Consider the following 22,283-nt stretch of genomic DNA (forward strand, 5'->3'; position numbering starts at 1 on the left):
ATCCATCCATCCATCCATCCATCCCTCTCTTTCTCTCACTTCTTCTATCTGTTCATCCATCCATCCATCCATCCATCCATCCATCATCCCTCTCCTTCTCTTACTTCTTCTGTCTGTCCATCCATGCATCCATCCATGCATCCATCCATCCATCCCTCTCTTTCTCTCACTTCTTCTATCTGTTCATCCATCCATCTGTATTCAGAATAAGGCGGGGGGGGGGGCAGGGCAAATGGGGGTGTATGTGTCCCAAGCGCCCAACTGCTGCCTCGCGCCCCCCCGGGGGAAGCCCAGACTTTCGGGGGGTGGGGGTGGGCGGGGCAAGCCTCCCCGCCCCCCCCCCCGCTCGCGCCCCGGCTTGGCGCGCGTCACAGCCCGCCCTACCCAATAGCGTCGGGGATTCCTCGCCGGGCCACGCCCCCTTCCCCCTTCTAGCTTCACGTGGTCGTGGGACCAGGGCTGTTGCCGACGCCCGCTGCTTCTCCTTGCCGCCTCGGGCGGGTTGGTTGGGCGGCTTGGCCGTTGGAGGACCGGCGGTGGGAGCTGCGTGGTTCTCTCCCACCCCATGGCCGAGGCGACCCCGCCGAGATCGTGATGGAGGAACCGGCTCGGAACCCGCCGCCTTCCCCTCCGCTCTCGGCTTCCCGTTGCGCCCGCAGCCTCCGCCGCCTTCTGCCCGTCGGCGCTTGGCAGGAAGCCCGGGAGCTGATCAAGATCGGAGGGCCCGTGGTAAGCAAGGATCGGGGAAGGGAAGGAGTTGGGGTGGGTGTGTGGGGATACACCGTCCGGCCTCGAGTTCGTACGTTCACACGACCCGCTGGTTATACACGTGTCAATTGGGGTTGGGAGGGAGATAAACTCGCCCCGTTTTATCAGTTTCTTCGTTCACACCACCTGCGGGATTTTACACGTGTTAATTGGGATCAGGACGGGAATAAAGTTTTAGGTTCGTTCGTTCACACGATCCGCCCGGATTATACACGTTTATTTCAGCTGGGAGGGAAATAAACTCGCCCCGTTTTATCAATTTGTTGTTCACACGACCCACCGGATTATACACGTTTATTTCAGCTGGGAGGGAAATAAACTCGCCCCGTTTTATCAATTTGTTGTTCACACGACCCACCGGATTATACACGTTTATTTCAGTTGGAAGGGAATTAAATGCTCTTCTTTTTGGCTTTGTTCGTTGGTTCACACGACCCGTTGGCTTAAGCATGTTTATTTCAGATGAGAGGGAAATAAACTCGTCCGGTTAGTTCGTGAGTTCACTCGATCTGAATGATTATCCCTGTTTATTCCTGCTGGAATGAAATTAAATTCTCTCCATTTTAGCTTCATTCTTTCATTCATATGATCTGCCAGATTATACACTTGTTTATTTCAGCTGGAAGGAAATCAAATTCTCTCCATTTTTAGCGTTGTTCAGTCATAGGACCTGCTGGATTATACATGTTTATTTCATCTAAAATGGAAATAAAATTGCCTCAGTTGCTTCATTCACACAACCAGGCAGATTAAGCGGGTTTGATTTTTTGCCTGGATGGAAATCAACATTTCCTGGTTTTGCTTCGTTCTTTCGTTCACGTGACCAGAACCCGCCAAATAAATGGAATTATATGGGCTGGGAATGGAACTAAACTCTCCCCATTTTAGCTCTAGGTTGTGTGAATGAATTCATCCCCACCCTTTCCTGTCCATAAGTGATGTGTGAGGATCCTTTTATCTGAAAATCCCGGGAATCTGGCACTAATCCTTAAGCGAATCTGTCTTCTTTTGTGGGCTTTCCTTGTCAGACGGTCGCAAAAATAGGGGATCAAATTCCCCGGGACTGTCATAAATAGGAACCAGTTGCCATGCGTCTGAATTTTTGATCCCGGGATCGTGGGGATGCTGGAATGGTCATAAGTGTGAAAAAGTCCTTTTTTAAAGTGCCGTTGTAAATTTGAACGGTCGCTAAATGAACGGTTTTAAGTCAAGGACTATCTGTATGGAGTGGGAAGAGGGGTTGGAGGCTTGTCCTTTATTTTTTGGCTATCTTACTTTTTTTCCTGACATAATATTTTTTTTATAGGCTGTTTCTTGGATTTTGTCCTTTTTACTCCCATAGTTTCTGGCCTCTGATAACGTTGAGCTGATAATGGAAACCTTGATTGAGTGAAAAAAAGGACCAAAGTCTCTTTTTTATGACTCCCTTGTTTCTTATTTCTCCATCTCTCTTTTCCCCATTCTTTTTCTTCAGCTCCTACAGGGGCCTCTTTCGAATGACAAGACAAACATTGGCCAGTCATAAATCAAGGTTCCTACAAAAGATTAGATTAGATTAGCCGGATACCCGTGCTTTTCTATGAAATTATGTGATTGGCCTTAGTTTTGGGGGAAGAAAATAAGGAAAAAATAATTCTGCCTTTGCCTACCAGCTTCTATCGGTATTCATCTGGCTAGCGTCCTGTCAGTGTGTGAGAGAGTTGAGGGCTGTTTGGAAACTGGAAGAGTATTTGCTGTGTGAGCAAGAAGGAGACAGCAAGGAGCCTGGGCATGGCTTAGCTCAACTGTTCTGTACTAAAGATGCTTTGGTGCTTTGAAAGTGAAACTCCTCTCCGCTTGTGTTTTGCAGATATTTCTTTTCAGGTGGGGAGGGGGAGTAGAACTCGTTAGCATTACAGCATGTTAATAATAATAATAATTAATAATAATAATAATATAGGAAATACTAATGCTCTGGTGGTCATTTCACAAAATCTTTTCTTAGTGAGCACCTAGAAGCCAAGAGGAACATACGTGCCACATTTCAAGTTTGTAGATGCGTGAGTGGTCTTTCGCTTTTATATATGTAGATTAACAGAGTTGGAAGGGAACTTGTGGGTCATCTAGTCCAACCCACCGTCCAAGTAGGAGACCCTACACTGTTTCTGACAGATGGCAGTCCAGTCTCTTCTTGAAAGCCTCCAGGGATGAATGAATGCATGAATGAATTCTTTATTGGCCAAGTGTGCTTAGACACACAAGGAATTTGTCCTTGGTACATATGCTCTCAGTGTACATAAAAGAAAAAATACATTCCTCAAGAGTCAAGAATCATCAGATACACCACTTCATAATAGTCATGGGGTACCAATAAGCAATCAAATCATACTAGAAAACAGTCAATAAAAATCATAAGGATGCAAGCGACAAAGTTACAATCATACAGTCACAAGTGGGAGGAGATGGGTGATAGGAACGATGAGAAGATTAATAGTAACAGTAATGCAGACTTTGTAAATAGTTGACAGTGTTGAGGGAATTATTTATTTTAAAAGATGGGTGGACTTCAACTCCCAGAATTCCCCAGGCAGCACGCTTTAAGGTGAGGGGCCAGCTCCCAGAATGGACTTCCGTTCCCAGAATACCATCTATCTTAAAGCATTCCGCTGGAAGATTCTGGGAGTTGAAACCCACCCATTTTAAAGTTGCCAAGACTGAGAGATACTATCGACTGGCATTCTTAAAGAGTTCTTGTATCTGTGGGACAGTATCCCTCTCCACAAGCAACTTCCTGATGCGCGTACCTGTTATAAATCCATTCTCCATTTGGGACGGGTTTTCCAATTCCCCGGAATTTACGGCAAGCTTTTCCTCTGACCTGAAGCTGGAAATGGCAAGCCGTTCACCCTTGGGCATCACGAAACGTGTTGTAACTCGTCCCCAAACTTAATCCAGTGCGAGCAACTGATGTTCCCGTTTTTTTTCCCACCGGCGGCCAGAGAATTTTATTTCTCGGTGTTATGGAGTAGGCGAGATTCCCTTCTTCCTAACTGAGCCGGTCTTTGTTCTTTGCCGGACAAGAAGGATCTCACTCGTGGTCAGGAGATCATCACCTGATAATATCCAGCTTTGATATCTCCCAGAATTGCTCCAGGCGGAAACATTTCCTGGGTTGAGTTTGAAGGAGAAGGACTGAGTTCAGAAGTCGACGCGTCTTGAGTTTGGGGGAGATTGTCCTGGGGTCTGCCTTAGTTAGATTACCCTGTTTCCCCAAAAATACGGCCTACCCTGAAAGTAAGTCCTAGCTTGATTTTTTTACACGTGTGCTCAATATAAGCCCTACCCCCCAAAATAAGCCCCAATTAAGGTCCCGCCCACTCCAGAGTGGATGGGAAAAAATTAAGCAGGATGGCGATCGGGGGTGTGTGTGGAACTGCCCGACTACTTACCTTTGGACAGTTGTAGCCGGGCTTTGTACCCTACAACACCTGCTTTATTGGCCCATTTCTTCTGCAGCCGGCAAGGCTGGTAAGGCTTTCCTGAAGGCCTCTGGAGCTGATAACAAAGCTCAGGATCGATCCAGAGCTCACTTATCGGCTGCAGAGGCTTTCAGGAAAGCCTTGCTGGCCGCAGAAGAAGTAGTTCCTGAAGGCCTCTGACCGCGAAAAGGAGGCCAGGGGTGATGCATGCAAGTGAGGTTATCAGTGGATGACGTCCCCCCAAAATAAGACCTGGTGCCTTTTTTGGGTGGCAAAAAAATATAAGACAGGGTCTTATTTTTGGAGAAACTTCCTTTGGGGAAGGAAGACCTTTGAGGTGCCTTCCAACTTTGCTAGTACAGATAGTGTTACTCTGTAGGAAAGAACGATCCTTGATTCCATGAGAGAAAAGGTACTTTTATGATCAATCCGTGGAACAGAAGCTGCCTTCGGAAGTTGTGGGAGCTTCACCACTGGAAGTTTTTAAGAAGAGATTGGACGGCCATGTGTCAGAAATGGTGTAAGTAGGGTCTCCTGCTTGGGCGTTGGGTTGGACTAGATGACCTACAAGGTCCCTTCCAACTCTGTTTATCTGTCTGTTAAAGAGTAGAGTAGAGTGGAATAGAATAGAAATAAGAATAGAGTAGAAATAGAATAGAATTAGAATAAGGAGTAGAATAGATAAGGAATAGAATAGAATAGAATTAGAATAAGGAATAGAATAGAATTAGAATAAGGAATAGAATATAATTAGAATAAGGAATAGAATAGAATAGAATTAGAATAAGGAATAGAATACAATTAGAATAAGGAATAGAATAGAAAATATGGAATTTAATGGAATAAAGAATAGAATAGAACAAACAGCCTTTGGAAATTGTGGGAGCTTCACCATTGAAGAAGAGACTGAACTGCCATTGGTCAGATATGGTGTAGGGTTTCCTGCTTGGGCAGTGGGTTGGACTAGATGACCTACAGGGTCCCTTCCAACTCTGTTATTCTCTTATTATTCTGTTACTAGAGATGTTGAGTGCAGCATGAATGAGGCAAGCTCTGAAGAAAAACCGGGCCCAAATCATATGCAGGTAGCCCTCACCTTACGACCACAGTGGGATCCCAAATTGACGTCACTCAGTGAGACGTTTGTTAAGGGAAATTTTGTCCCACTGTACAACCCTCCTTGCCGCCGTTGTTCAGCGAATCACTGCCGGTGTCAGGCGAGTAACACCGTTGTTAAGTGAATCTGGCTTCCTCGTTGGCTTAGGCTTGTCAGAAGGTCGCGAAAGCGGATCACGTGACACCCCCCCCTCCAGGACACGGCTACCGTCATAAATGTGAGTCAGTTGTCGAGATCAGAATGTAAACCACGTGGCCTTGGTCTTAAGTGTGAAAAATGGTCTTAAGTTACTTTTTTCAGCAATAGGAAGGGAAGAGAAGGAGAAGAGGAGGAGGAGGAGGAGGAGGAGGAGGAAAGGAAAGAAGGAAGGAAGGAAGGAAGGAAGGAAGGAAGGAAGGAAGGAAAGAAAGAAAGAAAGAAAGAAACCTTAGAGGTCTACTAATCCAAACCCCTACTCAAGCAGGAAACCCTATATCAATGATGGCGAACCTTTTTATTGTATGTCTGCTGAAAATGCGTGCATGCCAGCACCCACAATGCAATGCACCTCAACCCCAGCTACCCACGCATGCGCATGCAACACCCCCGCTTCCTTACCTGTGCTTCCCGGCTGATTTTCAGCCCACTTGAGGCCATTTTTGCCCTCCTGGAGGCTCGAGGGAAGACTGCAGCCTCGGGAGGCCGAAAAGGGGGCTTTCTGGAAGTGTCCGTTTTCAGGCGCTGGAGCCCGGAGGAGGCCATTTTGGCCCTCCCAGTGGCTCGAGGGAAGCCTCGGGAGCCTCTGGAGGCTGACCACGGGCCCATTTCGACACTTCTGGTATTTCTGGAAAGGCCGTTTTTTCAGCCTTTCGAGATTGCAGAGGCTTCCTTTGAGCCTCCAGGAGGGCGAAAGCGGCCTCAAATGGGCCAAAAACCAGCTGGGAGACATGCGCATGTGCAGTGCAGGTAAGTTTGGCGGGGGAATGCGTGCCCGCACCAATGGCTCTGTTTGCCACCTGTGGCACGCCTGCCATAGGTCCGCCATGACGGTCCGATATCATTTCAGACCAGTGGCTGTCCAGTCTCTTCTCAAAAACCTTTAGCGACGGAGCACCCACAACCGATGTGGCCGGCTGTTCCACGGGTTGATTGTCCTCACGGTTAGAAAGCTTCTCCTTCATTCCAGGTTGCTTCTCTCCTTGATTAGTTTCCATCTGTTGCTTCTTGTCCTGCCTTCTGGGGCTCCGGAGAGTAGGACGTTGCTTCCCTAACTTTTGTTCTCCTTTCCTAACTCCCCCGTTTCGCCCTTTAGCAGGGACAAAGTTCAAGCACCTCGATCGGATGTCTCGCATAAAATACGCCGAGTGGAGATTGCATAAACCGGCTTCGTCCAGCTGGGTGTCGCTTATCTTGGACTCTTTCGCTTCAGTACAAAACGCGCCAAGCCAAAGCTTGCATTCCCAGGTTCCGAGAGCCAGATCAAACTCTTTGGGACCAAAAGACACAAAGAGTGTTTGTCTGGCTCAGAGGACTGCAGACCTCAAGGGGAGAGAGAGAGAGAGAGAGAGAGAGAGAGAGAGAGAGAGCGCTCCTGATATGCCCAGCGCTCGCTTTGATTGGCAGGAGTTGACCCTTAAGTAGGGCACGATGAGTGTGGAGCATTGCACAAGCAGAGTGATAGGCAGAAGTGAAAATATTTTGCAACACTTGTCATCTGTCCATCTATTCCTCCCTCCATCCTTCCTCCCCTTCATCCCTCCACGTGTCCAACTATCCACCTATCCATCCGCCTACCTACCTGTCCGTCCGTCCATCTGTCTATGTATCCCTACATCCATCCACCCTCCACCCATCAATTTGCCTATCTATCCATCCACCCTTCATCCCTCCTTCCATCCACCTACATATCCATCCACCCATCTACCTACCTTCGATATAGCTACCTACTCATCCGTCCGTCCATCTCTCTCTCTGTCTACATATCCCTGCATCCCTCCATCCATGTATCTACCTATCCACCCCTCCCTCCACCCCTCCCTCCCTCTATGTGAGGACCCAAAGGGGCGTGGTACAAAAGCAACAAAGTCGCAAAAAATAGGTAAAGTCCCTTTAATACCTCCAACTTGGCCCCCAATGTCCAGTTATCTTCGGCCGGAGAAAAGAAAACTATCCCAAGAACCGTCTTTAAAGGGAAGAAATACAGTCCGAACCAAAAGCGCATATAAATTATAAATAAAAACCAACACAAAGCAATTAATGAGACAGGGCAGGATAAGGAATAGCAGACTTCAAAAGATAGAACCCAGATAAGACTTGAGAAACAAAGATAATTCATGCTTTGCGTCCAGCAAGGTGCTGTGCGCAAACACCCTTTATATCCTGTTTTCCCAGCTGCAGCTAATGAAGGGGATCATGGCCCTTTCCTCCCCCATAAGCCAGGTTTCTCCCTTCTCCATTCCTCTCTGCGTGCCTTAGGATGAAGAGGGGGTGGGCCTGGGTCTTCGTCCCCCAGTTTTCTCCACAGTCAGTGGAGCCACACTCCCATTCCCCGTCAGCTGCTCAACCTCCCCCTTGGAAACAATTCCAACAGGGGCATAACACTCCACCTATCCATCCAACTGCATATTCTTCCATCTATCTACCTATGTATAATATACCCATCTATCTATCCATTTGTCTCTCTGTCTACATATTCCCCATTCAACCATCCATCCATCTATTTATCTACATATGTATCTGTCTGTCTCCTTATCCATCTATCCATCTGAATGTCCGTCCGTCCCTCTCTATCTGCTTATATACTTACTTGTTTATGTATCATAGTAACTCGATACCTGTGCTTCGCTACAAAACTATGTGATCGGGCTTAATTTTTTGGGAGGAAAATAAAGAAAAACTAATTCTGCCTCTGCCTATCAGCATCCATCGGTATTCATCTGGTTAGCGTCCTGTCAGTGTGTGAGGCTGTTTGGAAACTGAAACAGTATTTGGTGTGTGAGCAAGAAGGAGGCAGCAAGGAGCCTGGGCGTGGCTTAGCTCAACTGTTCTGTACTAAAGCTGCTTGGTACTATGAAACTAAAACTGAAACTGAAACTCCTCTCCTTTGCTTGGGTTTTACATTTGGAACAGATTTCTTTTCAGGTGGGGCGGGGGAGTAGAACTCCTTAGTGTCAGAGCATGTTACTGATACTAATATAGGAAATACTAATAGCTCTGATGGTCATTTTGAAAAATCCTTTCTTAGCGAGCACCTGGAAGCCAAGAGGAACATAGGTGCCAAAGTTTCAAGTTTGTAGGCTTTATGGTTCTGGAGATTTTGTGATGATGCGTGAGTCGTATTTCGCTTTATAGATTAAATTGAATGAATGAAACCTTTGGTGCAGTTTTGGGTTTTGGGTTCTGGGTTTATATATATAAGATAGATAGATAGATAGATAGATAGATAGATGGATGGATGGATGGATGGATGGATGGATGGATGGATAGATAGATAGATAGATAGATAGATAGATAGATAGATAGATAGATAGATAGATAGGTAGATAGGCAGGTAGATAGAGAGGGGATAGGATAGATAGATAGGTAGATAGGCAGGTAGATAGAGAGGGGATAGGATAGATAGATAGGTAGGTAGGTAGGCAGGCAGGCAGGTAGGCAGGTAGATAGAGAGGGGATAGGATAGATAGATAGGTAGGTAGGTAGGTAGGCAGGCAGGTAGGCAGGTAGATAGAGAGGGGATAGGATGGATAGATAGATAGATAGATAGATAGATAGATAGATAGATAGATATAGAGAGGGGATAGATTAGATAGATAGATAGATAGATAGATAGATAGATAGATAGATAGATAGATAGATAGATAGATAGATGAAGATAGAAGAAAATTGGGATATTGAATTTAGCACCTGGAAAATGCTTGAATTCCCCCCATCAGCACCACACACGGTATTTCCACAACTATCTGGGCCCTTTGCACTGAACTTTAGCAAGTTATCATCGGGCTGAAGAACCATTTTCCACGACATTTGAAACCAGAAAGTAAAGGGCCAAAAGTAAAAATGGCAGATTATTGGAAACTCAGAATGACAAGGTGGTTAAGGGCAGGTGTCCAAAAGAACACAGGATCACAGCGTTCCCATATTTGAGGGGCTGCCCCAAAGAAGAGGGGAGTCAGCCTATTCTCCGAAGCATCTGAAGGCTGGACAAGAAGCAACGGATGGAAATGAATCAAGGAGAGAAGCAACCTAGATTGGAGGAGAAATTTTCTGACAGAACAATTAATCCGTGGAATAATTTGCCTCCAGAAGTTGTGGGTGCTTCACCACGGGGGGTTTTTAAAGAAGAGAGATTGGACAACAGAGCTGTGGCACACAAAGCCATTTGTGCAGGCACACGAGCCCCAGCCAAAGTTATCTGCACTGCTCATGCGCGCGCCTCCCAGCTGGTTTTTGGCCCGTTTGAAGCCTTTTCGGCCTCCCAGAGACTCAAGAGAAGCCTCTGCAGCCTTTGGAGGCCAAAAACGGGCCAGTTTCGTCACCTCCAGTACTTCCAGTTTCGTCACTTCCGGTATTTGGAGTCTGAAAAACGGGCCCGTTTTTCGGCCGTCAAAGGCTGCAGAGGCTTCCCTCGACCCTTTGGGAGTCCGAAGAAGGCTTCAAACGGGCCAAAAATCAGCTGGGAGGCGTGCGCATGCACAGTGCAGGTAAGGGGGTGGCGGGGGGTGTTGCATGCTCATGCGCAGGGCAGGTAAGGGTGAATTACATCGTGGGTGCCGGCACGTGCGCATGCTTTCTTCACACCACAACAAAAAAGGTTCTCCATCACTGGTATAGGGTCTCCAGGGGGTTGGACTAGAAGACCTCCAGGGTTCCTTCCACCTCCGTTATTCTATGATTCCAATCTCCTATTAATCCCACTGGGAGACAGACGTGCGGTTTGGTAATACCGCATAGTGGTGTTTGCCTTGCCTATTTAAGAGAATGACTTTCGGAAGCGAATCTTTAAATGTCTTTCCGATTTCTGATACTGGAGACCTTTGTTCCTGGAATAATCCTCTAACTTTGCAAATTTCCTCCCCAGTTCACAGCCCAACTGTTGGGCTTCTTGATCAGCGTGGTGAGCTCCATCTTCTGCGGGCACCTGGGCAAGGTGGAACTGGACGCCGTCACCCTTGCAGTCTCGGTAGGTACATCCCCCTCCTGGCGGAAGCGGGAAAGGAGATTTTTCTAACACACACACACCCCGACAGAATCGGAGGAGGTAAAGATTGCCTGGGCATGGACGTCTGGAAAGCAGTTGGGGTCTGGATAAGGCATGGATGCCAGAAGACACTGGAGAAACATTGACGTATTAGAGCACTGCTTCTCAATATGGTTGGACTTCAATTTCCAGAATCCCCCAGCCAGCTTGTTTTAAGATGGATGGACTCCAACTCCCAGAATTCCCCAGTCAGCATGCTTTAATACGGTTGGACTTCAACACCCAGAATTCCCCAGTCAGCATGATTTAAGATGGATGGACTCCAACTCCCAGAATTCCCCAGCCAACATGATTTAAGATGGTTGGTCTTCAACTCCCAGAATTCCCCAGCCAACATGATTTAAGATGGTTGGTCTTCAACTCCCAGAATTCCCCAGCCAGCCTGCTTTAAGAGGGGTGGACTTCCACTCCCAGAATCCCCCATCCAGCTTGTTTTAAGATGGGTGGGCTTCAACTCCCAGAATTCCCTAGTCAGCATGCTTTAATACGGTTGGACTTCAACACCCAGAATTCCACAGTCAGCATTATTTAAGATGGATGGACTCCAACTCCCAGAATTCCCCACTTAGCATGATTTAAGATGGTTGGTCTTCAACTCCCAGAATCCCCCAGCTAGCCTGCTTTAAGAGGGGAGGACTTCCACTCCCAGAATCCCCCAGCCAGCCTGCTTTAAGAGGGGTGGACTTCAACTCCCAGAATCCCCCAGCCAGCCTGCTTTAAGAGGGGTGGACATCCACTCCCAGAATCCCCCATCCAGCTTGTTTTAAGATGGGTGGGCTTCAACTCCCAGAATTCCCTAGTCAGCATGCTTTAATACGGTTGGACTTCAACACCCAGAATTCCACAGTCAGCATGATTTAAGATGGATGGACTTCCACTCCCAGAATCCCCCAGCCAGCCTGCTTTAAGAGGGGTGGACTTCCACTCCCAGAATCCCCCAGCCAGCCTGCTTTAAGAGGGGAGGACTTCCACTCCCAGAATCCCCCAGCCAGCCTGCTTTAAGAGGGTGGACTTCCACTCCCAGAATCCCCCAGCCAGCCTGCTTTAAGAGGGGGGGACTTCCACTCCCAGAATCCCTCAGCCAGCCTGCTTTAAGAGGGGAGGACTTCCACTCCCAGAATCCCCCAGCCAGCCTGCTTTAAGAGGGCTGGACTTCAACTCCTAGCCTGCTTTGACAGGTCGACCCAGAATTCTGCAACCCTCAGTGGCATTGATGGTTGAGGAATTCTGGGAGTTGAAGTCCAGCCATCTTCCAATTGCCACGGTTGAGAAATTTGGTGTTGGAGGCTGAATGGTGGCCAAATACACTGGCGATCTCTTGCTGACCTTTCCTCTTGTCCCATTCGCTTCTTTAAAGGTGGTCAACGTGGTTGGCATTTCGGTGGGAACCGGCTTGGCATCGGTATGCGACACCCTCATGTCCCAGGTACCATGCGTTATGCTTAAAAACCACGGGGATTCGCTTAAAGACAGGGGTGGGATTCAAAAATGGGCGTGGCCATGGTGGGCGTGGGAACTTCCGGCAGGGCCATTTTCCGCCTTCCCCAGAGTCCGGAGGCTTCCCTCGGGCCTCTGGGAAGGTGAAAACAGCCTCCACTGGGCTCTGGTGGCCCTCCGGAAGTTGGAAACAGGCCCATTTCCGGACTTCCGGAAGGCCCGCTTTTCACCCTCCCTTTTCTGGGTCCATGCGCATCCTGCACTTACCTGCATCCAAAATGGGCCACATGGAGACTCCAGGGAGGGTAGGGGTGGTGTGGGTGGGACTAGCCGGTTGGTTCAACTAACGGTTCGGCAAACCAGGTGTAAATTTCCCAGCTGCCCTGAGATAAGTGATGGATTTTTAAATTTTATTTTATATTTTATTAATTTTTTACTTGATTATTTTATTTTTTACTCTATTATTTTTATTTGATGTTATTATTTTATTTGATTTTTTATTTGATTTTTTACTTTATTTTATTTGTTTATTATTTTACTTTATTTTTTATTTGATTAGTTTAGTTTTTTATTTGATTATTTTAGTTTTATTTCAGTTTATTTTTTTGCTTTATAATTTTATTTTATTTTTACCTTATTTTAGTTTTATTTTATTTCATTTTAATATTTTGTTTTATTTTTATTTGATTATTTTAGTTTTATTTTATTTTATTTTTTTATTTGGTTATTTTTTTATTTCAGTTTATTTTCTTATTTTTTATTTTTTACTTGGTTATTTCATTTTATTTTTTGCTTTATGATTTTATTTTATTTTTTACTTTATTTTAGTTTATTATTTTACTTTATTTTTTTATTTGATTAGTTTAGTTTAGTTTAGTTTTTTATTTGATTATTTTAGTTTTATTTCAGTTTATTTTCTTATTTTTTATTTTTTACTTGGTTATTTCATTTTATTTTTTGCTTTATGATTTTATTTTATTTTTTAACTTAGTTTATTTTTATTTTATTTCAGTTTAATATTTTGTTTTATTTTTTATTTGATTATTTTAGTTTTATTTTACTTTATTTTTTTATTTGGTTATTTTTTATTTCAGTTTATTTTCTTTTTTTTTACTTGGTTATTTCATTTTATTTTTTGCTTTATAATTCTATTTTATTTTTTAACCTTATTTTATTTTTATTTTATTTCATTTTAATATTTTGTTTTATTTTTTTATTTGATTTTTTTAGTTTTATTTTAGTTTATTTTTTTATTTGGTTATTTTTTTATTTCAGTTTATTTTCTTATTTTTTACTTGCTTTTTTTTTTACTTGCTTATTCTTTTTTAATTTTTTTACTTGATTATTTTATTTTTATTTTATTTTATTATTTTATTGTATTAATTTCTCTTTCTCTCTCTTGTTAACCAGACTTACGGGAGTAAAAACGTGAAGAGAGTCGGCACCATCCTGCAGCGAGGCATCCTGATCCTTCTCCTTTTCTGCTTTCCCTGCTGGGCCCTTTTTCTCAACACTGAGCAGATCCTGCTGCTTTTCCGACAGGATCCCGAAGTCTCCAGGTGAGGCTCGCGTGAATGAGCGATTGCGTGCGAGCACACACCAGGGCCTTGTGCAGTCACACCCGCATTCCTGAACTATAACCCCTTTTGGCTGTAGTGACCCATTTACTTTGACAGCCTGGGCTATTTGCCGTTATTTATTTGCTCACTAAGAAAGGATTTTTCGAAAATGACCATCAAAGCATTAGTATTTCCTATATTATTATTATTAACATGCTCGGATGCTAAGGACTTCTACTCCCCCTCCCCACCTGGAAAGAAATCTGTTCCAAATCAAAACACAAGCAGAGGAGAGGAGTTTTAGTTTCACAGCACCAAGCAGCTTTAGTATAGAACATTGAGCTAAGACACGCCCAGGCTCCTTGCTGTCTCCTTGCTCATTCAGCAAATACTGTTTCAGTTTCCAAACAGCCCTCAACTCTCACACATTGACAGGATGCTAGTGAGATGAATACTGATGGATTCTGGTAGGCAGAGGCAGAATTTCCCCCCTTTATTTTCCTCCCCAAAAAGTAAGCCTGACCACATAGTTTCATAGTGAAGCACGGGTATCGAGCTACTTGATCATAATTGCGCCAGTCATTGATATTTATAATACATTTTTAAATGTTCACTTGACTGAGTTTCATGTTTAATGAATAAAAGAGATAATAATATTAATAATCAGATGAGTCCTTGGTTAGGACTTCAACTATTAAGTTTTACCAGTCCCAGACTGAATCGATAATAATAATAATAATAACAACAGCAATAACAGCAGCAATAACAACAGCAATAACAACAACAATAAATGTTCGGTTGACTGAGTTTCATGTTTAAGGAATATAAGTTTATAATAATAATAGTAACAACAACAATAATAATCTTTATATATAGTAATATTCTTCTCATTCTAATTTCTACTTTTATTATCTAACCATTGGTAAAACAAACTCTTTTTATAAGTCTTTCTTGACTTATGACTGGTAGCTTAGTGACTCAGTTCTAAGTTACTATTGGCCTGGATAAAAGGGTGCTACGAGCTATTTCTGAAGTTATGACGGTCCCCTGTCCCGTGATTATGTGACTGCACTTCAAGACACTCAGATGTGCCATTTTACGACATAAACTGTAAAAATCGGGTATGATTCACTTAACAACCGTCTCACTGCAGAACAGCAGTTCGGGGCACAATTGTGGTTGTAACTCGACGACTAGCTGTACTCAGTGGTGGGCTGCAGTTTTTATAACAGCCCGTTCTCTGGCTGGGTAGGCGTGGCTGGTTGGTCATGTGACTGGGTGGGTGATGTCACTCACCACACCCAAGCCCCGCCTCCTGACCACTTGCTTCAGCTAGTTGGACCTAATTATGTCACTGGCTGGCCCCGCCCCTGCCCGTTTTTCGGCTTGTTTGTAAGCCTGTTTTTCAAGCTGTTTTTGGGCCGTTTTCAGGCCGACCTTCAGGCTGTTTTTGCTCTGGAAAATGGCCCCAAAACAGCAAAAAATGGCCCCCCAAACAGGCAATTTTCGGGACGTTTTCCAGGCTGTTTTCAGTCTGAAAACAGCCCCCAAAACATCCTGAAAATGGTCCAAGAAAGAGCCTGAAAATGGCCTAAAAACCAGTCAGGTTTAGGCCCATTTCTCGCGCCATTTTCAGGTAGTTTTTCAGGCCATTTTGTCCCCAAAACTAGCTGAAAACAGCCCGAAAAAGGGCCTGAAAATGATCCCAAACCCAGGCCATTTTGGGGCCATTTTCAGGATGTTTGGGGGGGGGCTGTTTTTCCGGCCATTTTCAGACTCTTTTGGCCCCAAAAATTCACTGAACCCCTCCCCAAAACATCCTGAAAATGCCCTCAAAATGGCCTGAAAATGGCCCCAAAACCAGGCCAGTTTGGGCCCATTTCTGGCCTACTTTTAGGCCAGTTTTCAGGATCTTTTTGGCCCCAAAAGGCCAAAAACAACCCCCAAAAATCAGCCCGAAAATGGCCTGAAAACAATCCCCAAACCAGGCCATTTGGGGGGCGTTGTCAGGATGTTTTGGGGGACTGTCTTCCGGGCCATTTTCACCACATTTTTCAGGCTGTTTTTGGCCCCCAAAATAACCTGAAAACGGCCCATTTGGCTGCTTCAAGTATTGCAGTGGATAACAAACCCGGTTATAAACCAAACAAACCATGGCCATACGTGTGGGGCAGGAGGTCAAAAAAGCCAAGGAAGCATCTGTTTTTGAGGGCCCCCTTAAAATAACATAATCACTCAGGAAATACAGCTTTTCTGAAAGAAAAAGTTTTTTAAGTGATGGTGGATTATCGAGAGTCCTTGACTTATGACATTTAAGGTCTGTTCCATGGAAAAAAGTGACTTACGACCATTTTCCACACTTACGACCATTGCAGTATCCTCATGGTCAAAATTCAGAGGCTTGGCCTCCAACTCACATTTATGATGGTTGCCGTGTCCCAGGGTCACACTATCCCCTTCGACGCCCTGAAAAGCCAAGTCAATGGGGGATTCCAGATTCACTTAACAACCATGGGACTCACTTAACAACCACAGCGATTCACTTAACCACGGTGGCAAGAAAGGTTGCACAATGAGGCCAAATTCACTTAAGAAATGTCTCAATAACAGAAGTTTTGAGCTCTGTTGTGGTCATAAGTCAAGGGCTACCCACACACTGGTTTATGCTGATGCTACTTTCAACCTACACATGCACGCAAAAGGATGCCCATCGCAGGCGTCCCTTTCAAGAAATCCGTCCAGATCAAATTAAGCCATCAACCCAATTAAACCACGTCTTTAATTTTCTCTGAATAGAATAGAATAGAATATTGAATTCTTTATTGGCCACGTGTGATTGGACACCCAAGGAATTTGTCTTGGTGCAAATGCTCTCAGTGTACATAAAGGAAAAGATACATTCGTCAAGAGTCAAGAATCATCAGGTGCAATACTTAATGATAGTCAGAGGGTACAATAAGCAACCAAATCATACGAGGAAACGGGCAGTATAAATGGTAAGGATACAAGCAACAAAGGATACAAGTTACAGTCATACAGTCACAAGTAGGAGGTGATGGGTGATAAGGAGTGATGAGAAGATTAATAGCAATAGTAGTGCACTGCTATTTACCAACTTTGTAAATAGTTGGACAGTGTTGAGGGAATTATTTGTTTAGCAGAGTGATGGCGTTCGGGGAAAAACTGCCCTTGTGTCTAGTTGTTCCGGTTCTGCAGTGCTCCATAGCGTCGTTTTGAGGGAAGGAGTTGAAACCGTGATTTTTTTGATGATGTTTCCATTTTAGGTCTTGTGATATGATAGAACCTAGAAATTTGAATGTCTCTACTGTTGATACTGTGTTGTCTAGTTTGGGTGGAGCGCGGAAAAAGACAAATGGACAAAAAGAGCCGGTTTAACATCACAGATTCTCCTATTTCATGCCGGCAGGACTGTGTTTGCTTTTTTAAAAATCAGAAAAGGCTGGATTGCGTGTTCCAAAAACACACCTTGCTCTTATGTAACAGCTATACGACCTATCTTTTTTAAATTCCCTTTTTTTGTTTTTCATCTCTTCTCTCGTTCCTGTTTTTTGGGGGTGCATATTTTTTAGGGGAAGAAGGAGTTAATAGCAGATCCTTAAATTTCTTTTTCTTATAAACAACAACAACACAGTTCTGCCTTACAAGAGAACCTCCAGTGAAAAGGGCAGTCTACTTTTGAGGGCTGGGCCCTGGGCATTGAGAAAGGAAGGCTTCCAATATTTGTGCTTGTCTTTGAAACAAGAGTTTGTGTGTGCGTACGTGTGTGTTACAGGCAGACACACACCCATACATGAATAGAGGTGTGTGTGTGTGTGTACACATATGCACACACACATATATACATACACACACACACACATATATGTAGTCCTCAAATTACGACCACAGTTGAGTCCAAGATTTCTGTTGCTGAGCTAGGGAGTTGTTATTTGAGTTTTGCTCCATTTTAGGACCTTTCTTGCCAGAGTTGTTAAGTGAAGCACTGTGCTTGTTACATCACTAACCTGGCTGTGAAGTGAATCTGGCTTCCCCCATTGACTTGGCTTGTCAGAATGTCGCAAAAGGGGAACATGTGAACTCCAGACACTATGTGATCGTCATAAATACGTGTCAGTGGCCAAGCGTCTGAATTTGAATCACGTGACCAGAGGGATGCTGCCATGGTTGTGTGAAAAATATTCCCAGGTCACTTTTTTCAGTGCCGTTGTAACTTCGAAGGGTCACTATATGAATTTTTGTAAGTTGAGGGCTATTCCCACCAGGGTTCCCATCTCAATCAATCAGAATAGAGCTTGGAGGTCATCTAGTCCAACCCCCTGCTCAAGCAGGAGACCCTATATATCATATCTATCTTATCTATATCTATTTTTATCTCTATCCATCCATCCATCCATCCATCCATCTATCTCTACCTACCTACAATGCATCTATCTATCTATCTATCTATCTATCTATCTATCTATCTATCTATCTATCTATCTATCTCTACCTACCTACAATACATCTATCTTATCTATCTATTATCTATCCATCTATCCATCCATCCATCCATCCATCTATCTCCATCCATCCATCTATCTCCTTTACCATTTCAGACAAGTCGCTATTCAGTCTCTTCTTAAAAGCTGCCAGTGATGAAACATCCACAATTTCTGGTGGCAAGCAGTTCCACAGGTTAATTGTTCTGACTGTCAGGAAATTTCTCCTTAGTTCCAGGTTGCTTCTCTCCCTGATTAGTCTCCACCCGTTGCTTCTTGTCCTGCCTTCAGGGGCTTTGGAGAATAGCTTGACTCCCTCCTGCTTTGGGGCACCCCCTGAGATATTGGAAGACTGCTATCATGTCACTCCTGGTCCTTCTTTTGTTCCATCCCATTAAAAAGTGTTTTTTTTTCTTCCTGGCAGATTAACCCACATTTACGTGATGATCTTCATTCCAGCTCTGCCGGTAAGTGTTTCGTTGGCTGCGTTCGCACCACACATACACATCAGGCGAAAACAGATCCAGGGAAAGACCGTCTGTCGGTTGTGTGAACAGGACTTTGGAAGGTGAAGTGAACAGCTTGCTGGGTTAAGAAGAGATGATGGCTTGTTAGCCGAGACCTGAGTTGGTAGAGGAGGGCAAGCGTTACGTTTCATTAACCGGGCTTCAGAGTTCAGGGTGCAGTGTGAATCCCAAGTGAAGGGTTATTTGAAGGAGAAGAAGAAAATTACAGGGAGTCCTCAACTTACAGTGGTTCATTTAGCGACCGTTTGAAGTAAAAACGGCACGGAAAGAAAGATGACTCGCGGCAACCTTTCCAGCATGGTCACGTGATCAAAATTCAACAGCTTCCACTTTATGATGGTTGCAGTGTCCCCAGGGTCACGTGATGCCCCTATTTGCGACCTCCTGGCAAGCGAAGTCAATGGGGAAGCCGGATTCACTTAACAACCATGTGACTCGCTTAACAACGGCAGGGATTCACTTAACGATGGTGGCCAGAAAACCCGTAAAGTGGGGCAAAACTCACTTCACACATTTCTCACTCATTTTGGGCTCAAAGGTGGCTATGACCAGAATTTCCGTTGCTAAGCAAGGCAGTTGTTAAGTGAGCCGTGCACAAATCTTTCTTGTGCCACTGTTATTAAATGAATTAGTGCAAGTAGAGTTAGTGCTCCCCTTAATAATCATTGGTTTAGTGACCAAAGGAACAACGTCACTAGAATACGTGACTTATGGCCGTTTTTCACAGGAATGACTGTTGCAGCATCCCAACATGCTCAACATTCAGATATTTGGCAACTGACTCATATTTATGGCGGTAGCATTGTCCCAGGGTCTATGTGATCTCCTTTTATGACCTACTGCCAAGCAAAGTCAATTGGGGCAAGCCCGATTCGTTATACAACTGCGTGATTCACGTAACAACTGCAGTGGTTCGCTTATCGACCATGGCAAAAACGGCCGTAAAATGGGAGAAAACTCATTTAACAGCTGTCTCACTTAGCGGTAGAAGTTTGGGGTTCAGTTGTGGTTGTAAGTCTAGGATTGCCAGTAAGTGAATCATACGGTCTTTAAGCGAATCGGGCTTCTCCCACTGAATTTGCTTGTCCGAAGCCAGCTGGGAAGGTCACAAATTGAGATCACGTGACCCCAGGAAGCTCTAACCATTGTAAATACATGCCTATCACCAAGCATCCAAATATGGTCACCTGACTCTGACGGTCGTAAGAGCGAGGACTGGTCGCAAGTCACTGTTTTTCATCACGGTCCTAATTTCGAATGGTCACTAAATGAAGTTATTTTAATTACTTCTCTATTTTTTATGACCCATATTAAGTCGCCCGGCATCGTTGACATATCGGGGAAGATTGGCAGCCTATAAATTTAATAAAGAAAAAAAAAACAGTCCTAAGTTGAGGACTTACTGAATCGTTGCTTTTTTTTTTTCTCTCTTCCTCATTGACTATCCACTTGGGAGCCTCTCCTTCCTTGTGTGGCAGGAAAAATAAAACAAAAATGAATAAAATAACAATGAAACGGATTTTTCAAGCCGAGAAACTAATTTTAATCTGTGCATTTTCAGGCTGCGTTCATCTACCAGCTGGAAACACGCTATTTGCAAAGTCAGGTACGTCTTTTCTTCATAGCAGAATTTCCTGGGAGAGGCAACCATACCTTAAAAGTAGCAGATTAGGATAATGCTTAAAATAGCATAAAATAGAATTCTTTATTGGCCAAGCGTGATTGGACACCCAAGGGATTTGTCTCTGGTTCATAAGCTCGCACTGTGCATTTAAAAAAATAAAGCAATAGATCCTATATTAGTGATGGCTAACTTTTTCCACCTTGCGTGCCAAAAGTGCGTTCGAGTGCCTGCATCCATAATGCTCCCCCTTACACATGGGCACAGGACCACACACACCCCGGCACTGCACACCTCTGTGCATGTGCACGCAACCTTTTGTGGTTTGCAGGCAGCAGGTGCGGACGGCTGAGGTCTCAGAGAGCGAGGACTCGGATGAGGGGCCTGCGTGGGATGCAGGGATGGGGCCAGGACTATCAGGGAGTGGAGTGCTGCCTTCGGAGATTGTGGAGGCTGGCAGTAGTGAGGAAGAGGTCCCTGAGGAGCCTGTGCCCAGTGTGTGCAGGGCTGCTTGAAGGAAAGAGCAGCTGCAGCAGCACGGGCGACTCAGGAGTAAGGCTGCAAGGTAATGGCCTCTCCCTTAAGGGATAAAAGCCAGCTGAGAAAACGGAGTTCTTTGCAGGAAGGAAAGAAGTTTTTGTACTCAAGCCTGGTGGACGTTCGGAATATCTTGGTTTGTGTTTGGGGACTCTTTGTGTTTGAAATATTTCTTAGTAACTTTATCTAGGGTTCTTGGCAGCCTTGCACAACCTTGGCAAGGTTCCTCCTTATCAGAGACAATTAGTTTGAAACAGCCTTTTAACCGGGAAGGAACGGAATCCTTAAAGAATCATTAAAAGGTTTTGCTGTCACCTCTGTTTTGTGGTTGTTTCCTTGGAACAAGGTTTGGGTCAGAACACAACCCCTCCACATGCCGCATGCCTCTGCGCATGCGTGTGCATTTCCCCCGCGCGCGTCTCCCCCCATGCCTGCGCAGCAGATACCTGACAATGGGTTGGCAGGGGGCAACGCACGTGAATGTGCAGTGGGGCTCTTCCAGGCGACCTCTCGCGAGCCGGCAGAAAGTGGCTCTGCGTGCCATAGGTTCACCATCACAGTTCCTATATTATAGAGGTGGTGTTCACACAAATCCTTTTCTCACATTCCAGGCTGTGCTCTTGCCTCAAGTAGTGACCGGCGTGGTGGTGAACGTGTTGAACGTGATCATGAACACCATTTTCCTGCACTCCTTCAAACTGGGTGTGGTGTAAGTGTGACAGATTTCCTGTCGATTCAAAGCAGGGGTAGGCAGCCCGTGACTCTAGAGCCGCATGTGGCTCTTTCATCCCTCTGATGCGGCTCTTTTTCGCTGGTTGGCGCCACAATTTTGAGAGGAGCTTCCGGTTGTGGGAGGGGTCGGGGAAAGTATGGGACACCAGGAGGAGACTCTATGGCTGTGATGGCAAACCTCTAGCACGCGTGCCACAGGTGACACGCAGAGCCATTTGTGCGGGCACGCGAGCCCCAAGCAAACGTACCTGCACTGTGCATGTGCGCACCTCCCAGCTGATTTTCTGCCTGTTTGAGCCCATTTTCGCCTGTTTTCGCCCTCCAGGAGGCTCGAGGGAAGCCTCTGCAGCCTTGGGAGGCCGAAAAACGGGGCTTCCAGAAAAATCGGAAGTGCCGAAACAGGCCCGTTTTCAGCCTCCTGAGGCTGCAGAAGCTTCCCTTGAACCTCCAGGAGGGCAAAAACGGCCTCCCCTGGGCTCCAGAGGCCCTCCGGAGGCTGAAAACAGTCACTTCCGGTATTTCTGAAAGGCCCGTTTTTCGGCCTCCAGAGGCTTCCCTCGAACCTCCAGGGAGGTATGTGCATGTGGGAGGTATGTGCATGTGCAGTGCAGGGAGGTATGTGCATGTGCAGTGCAGGGAAGGGGGCAGAGCGCATTGCATTGTGGGTGCCAGCACGTACGCGCACCTGCGCTTTCGTCACATCCAACGAAAAGGTTCGCCATCACTGCTCTATGGCAAAAGGGCAGGTTTTCCGGTCGGCTCCACAATTGATAGGGCTTTCTGTTAGGA

At 45.2% G+C, this 22,283-nt stretch overlaps 1 protein-coding gene across 2 annotated transcripts in view; it reads left to right on the forward strand.

Moving 5' to 3' along the window:
- The first annotated feature begins 445 nt into the window (after positions 1 to 445).
- The window catches only part of SLC47A1 (solute carrier family 47 member 1), a 35,176-nt gene continuing 13,338 nt past the window's right edge, over positions 446 to 22,283 (forward strand). The window contains exons 1-7 of one of the 2 annotated variants that reach the window (XM_087924813.1): positions 446 to 729; positions 10,403 to 10,504; positions 11,940 to 12,008; positions 13,430 to 13,578; positions 18,502 to 18,544; positions 20,166 to 20,210; positions 21,374 to 21,471. In XM_087924813.1, coding sequence (XP_087780939.1) covers positions 595 to 729; positions 10,403 to 10,504; positions 11,940 to 12,008; positions 13,430 to 13,578; positions 18,502 to 18,544; positions 20,166 to 20,210; positions 21,374 to 21,471 — 641 coding nt within the window. In that variant the 5' untranslated portion in view covers positions 446 to 594. Of the gene's footprint in view, positions 730 to 5,965; positions 6,289 to 10,402; positions 10,505 to 11,939; positions 12,009 to 13,429; positions 13,579 to 18,501; positions 18,545 to 20,165; positions 20,211 to 21,373; positions 21,472 to 22,283 lie in introns of those variants that run through there. The other variant, XM_087924820.1, reaches the window with a different exon arrangement.

This window comes from Pseudonaja textilis, chromosome 1, assembly GCF_049901715.1.
Source record: "Pseudonaja textilis isolate UNSWEBS1 chromosome 1, rPseTex1.2, whole genome shotgun sequence".
NCBI lineage: Eukaryota > Metazoa > Chordata > Lepidosauria > Squamata > Elapidae > Pseudonaja > Pseudonaja textilis.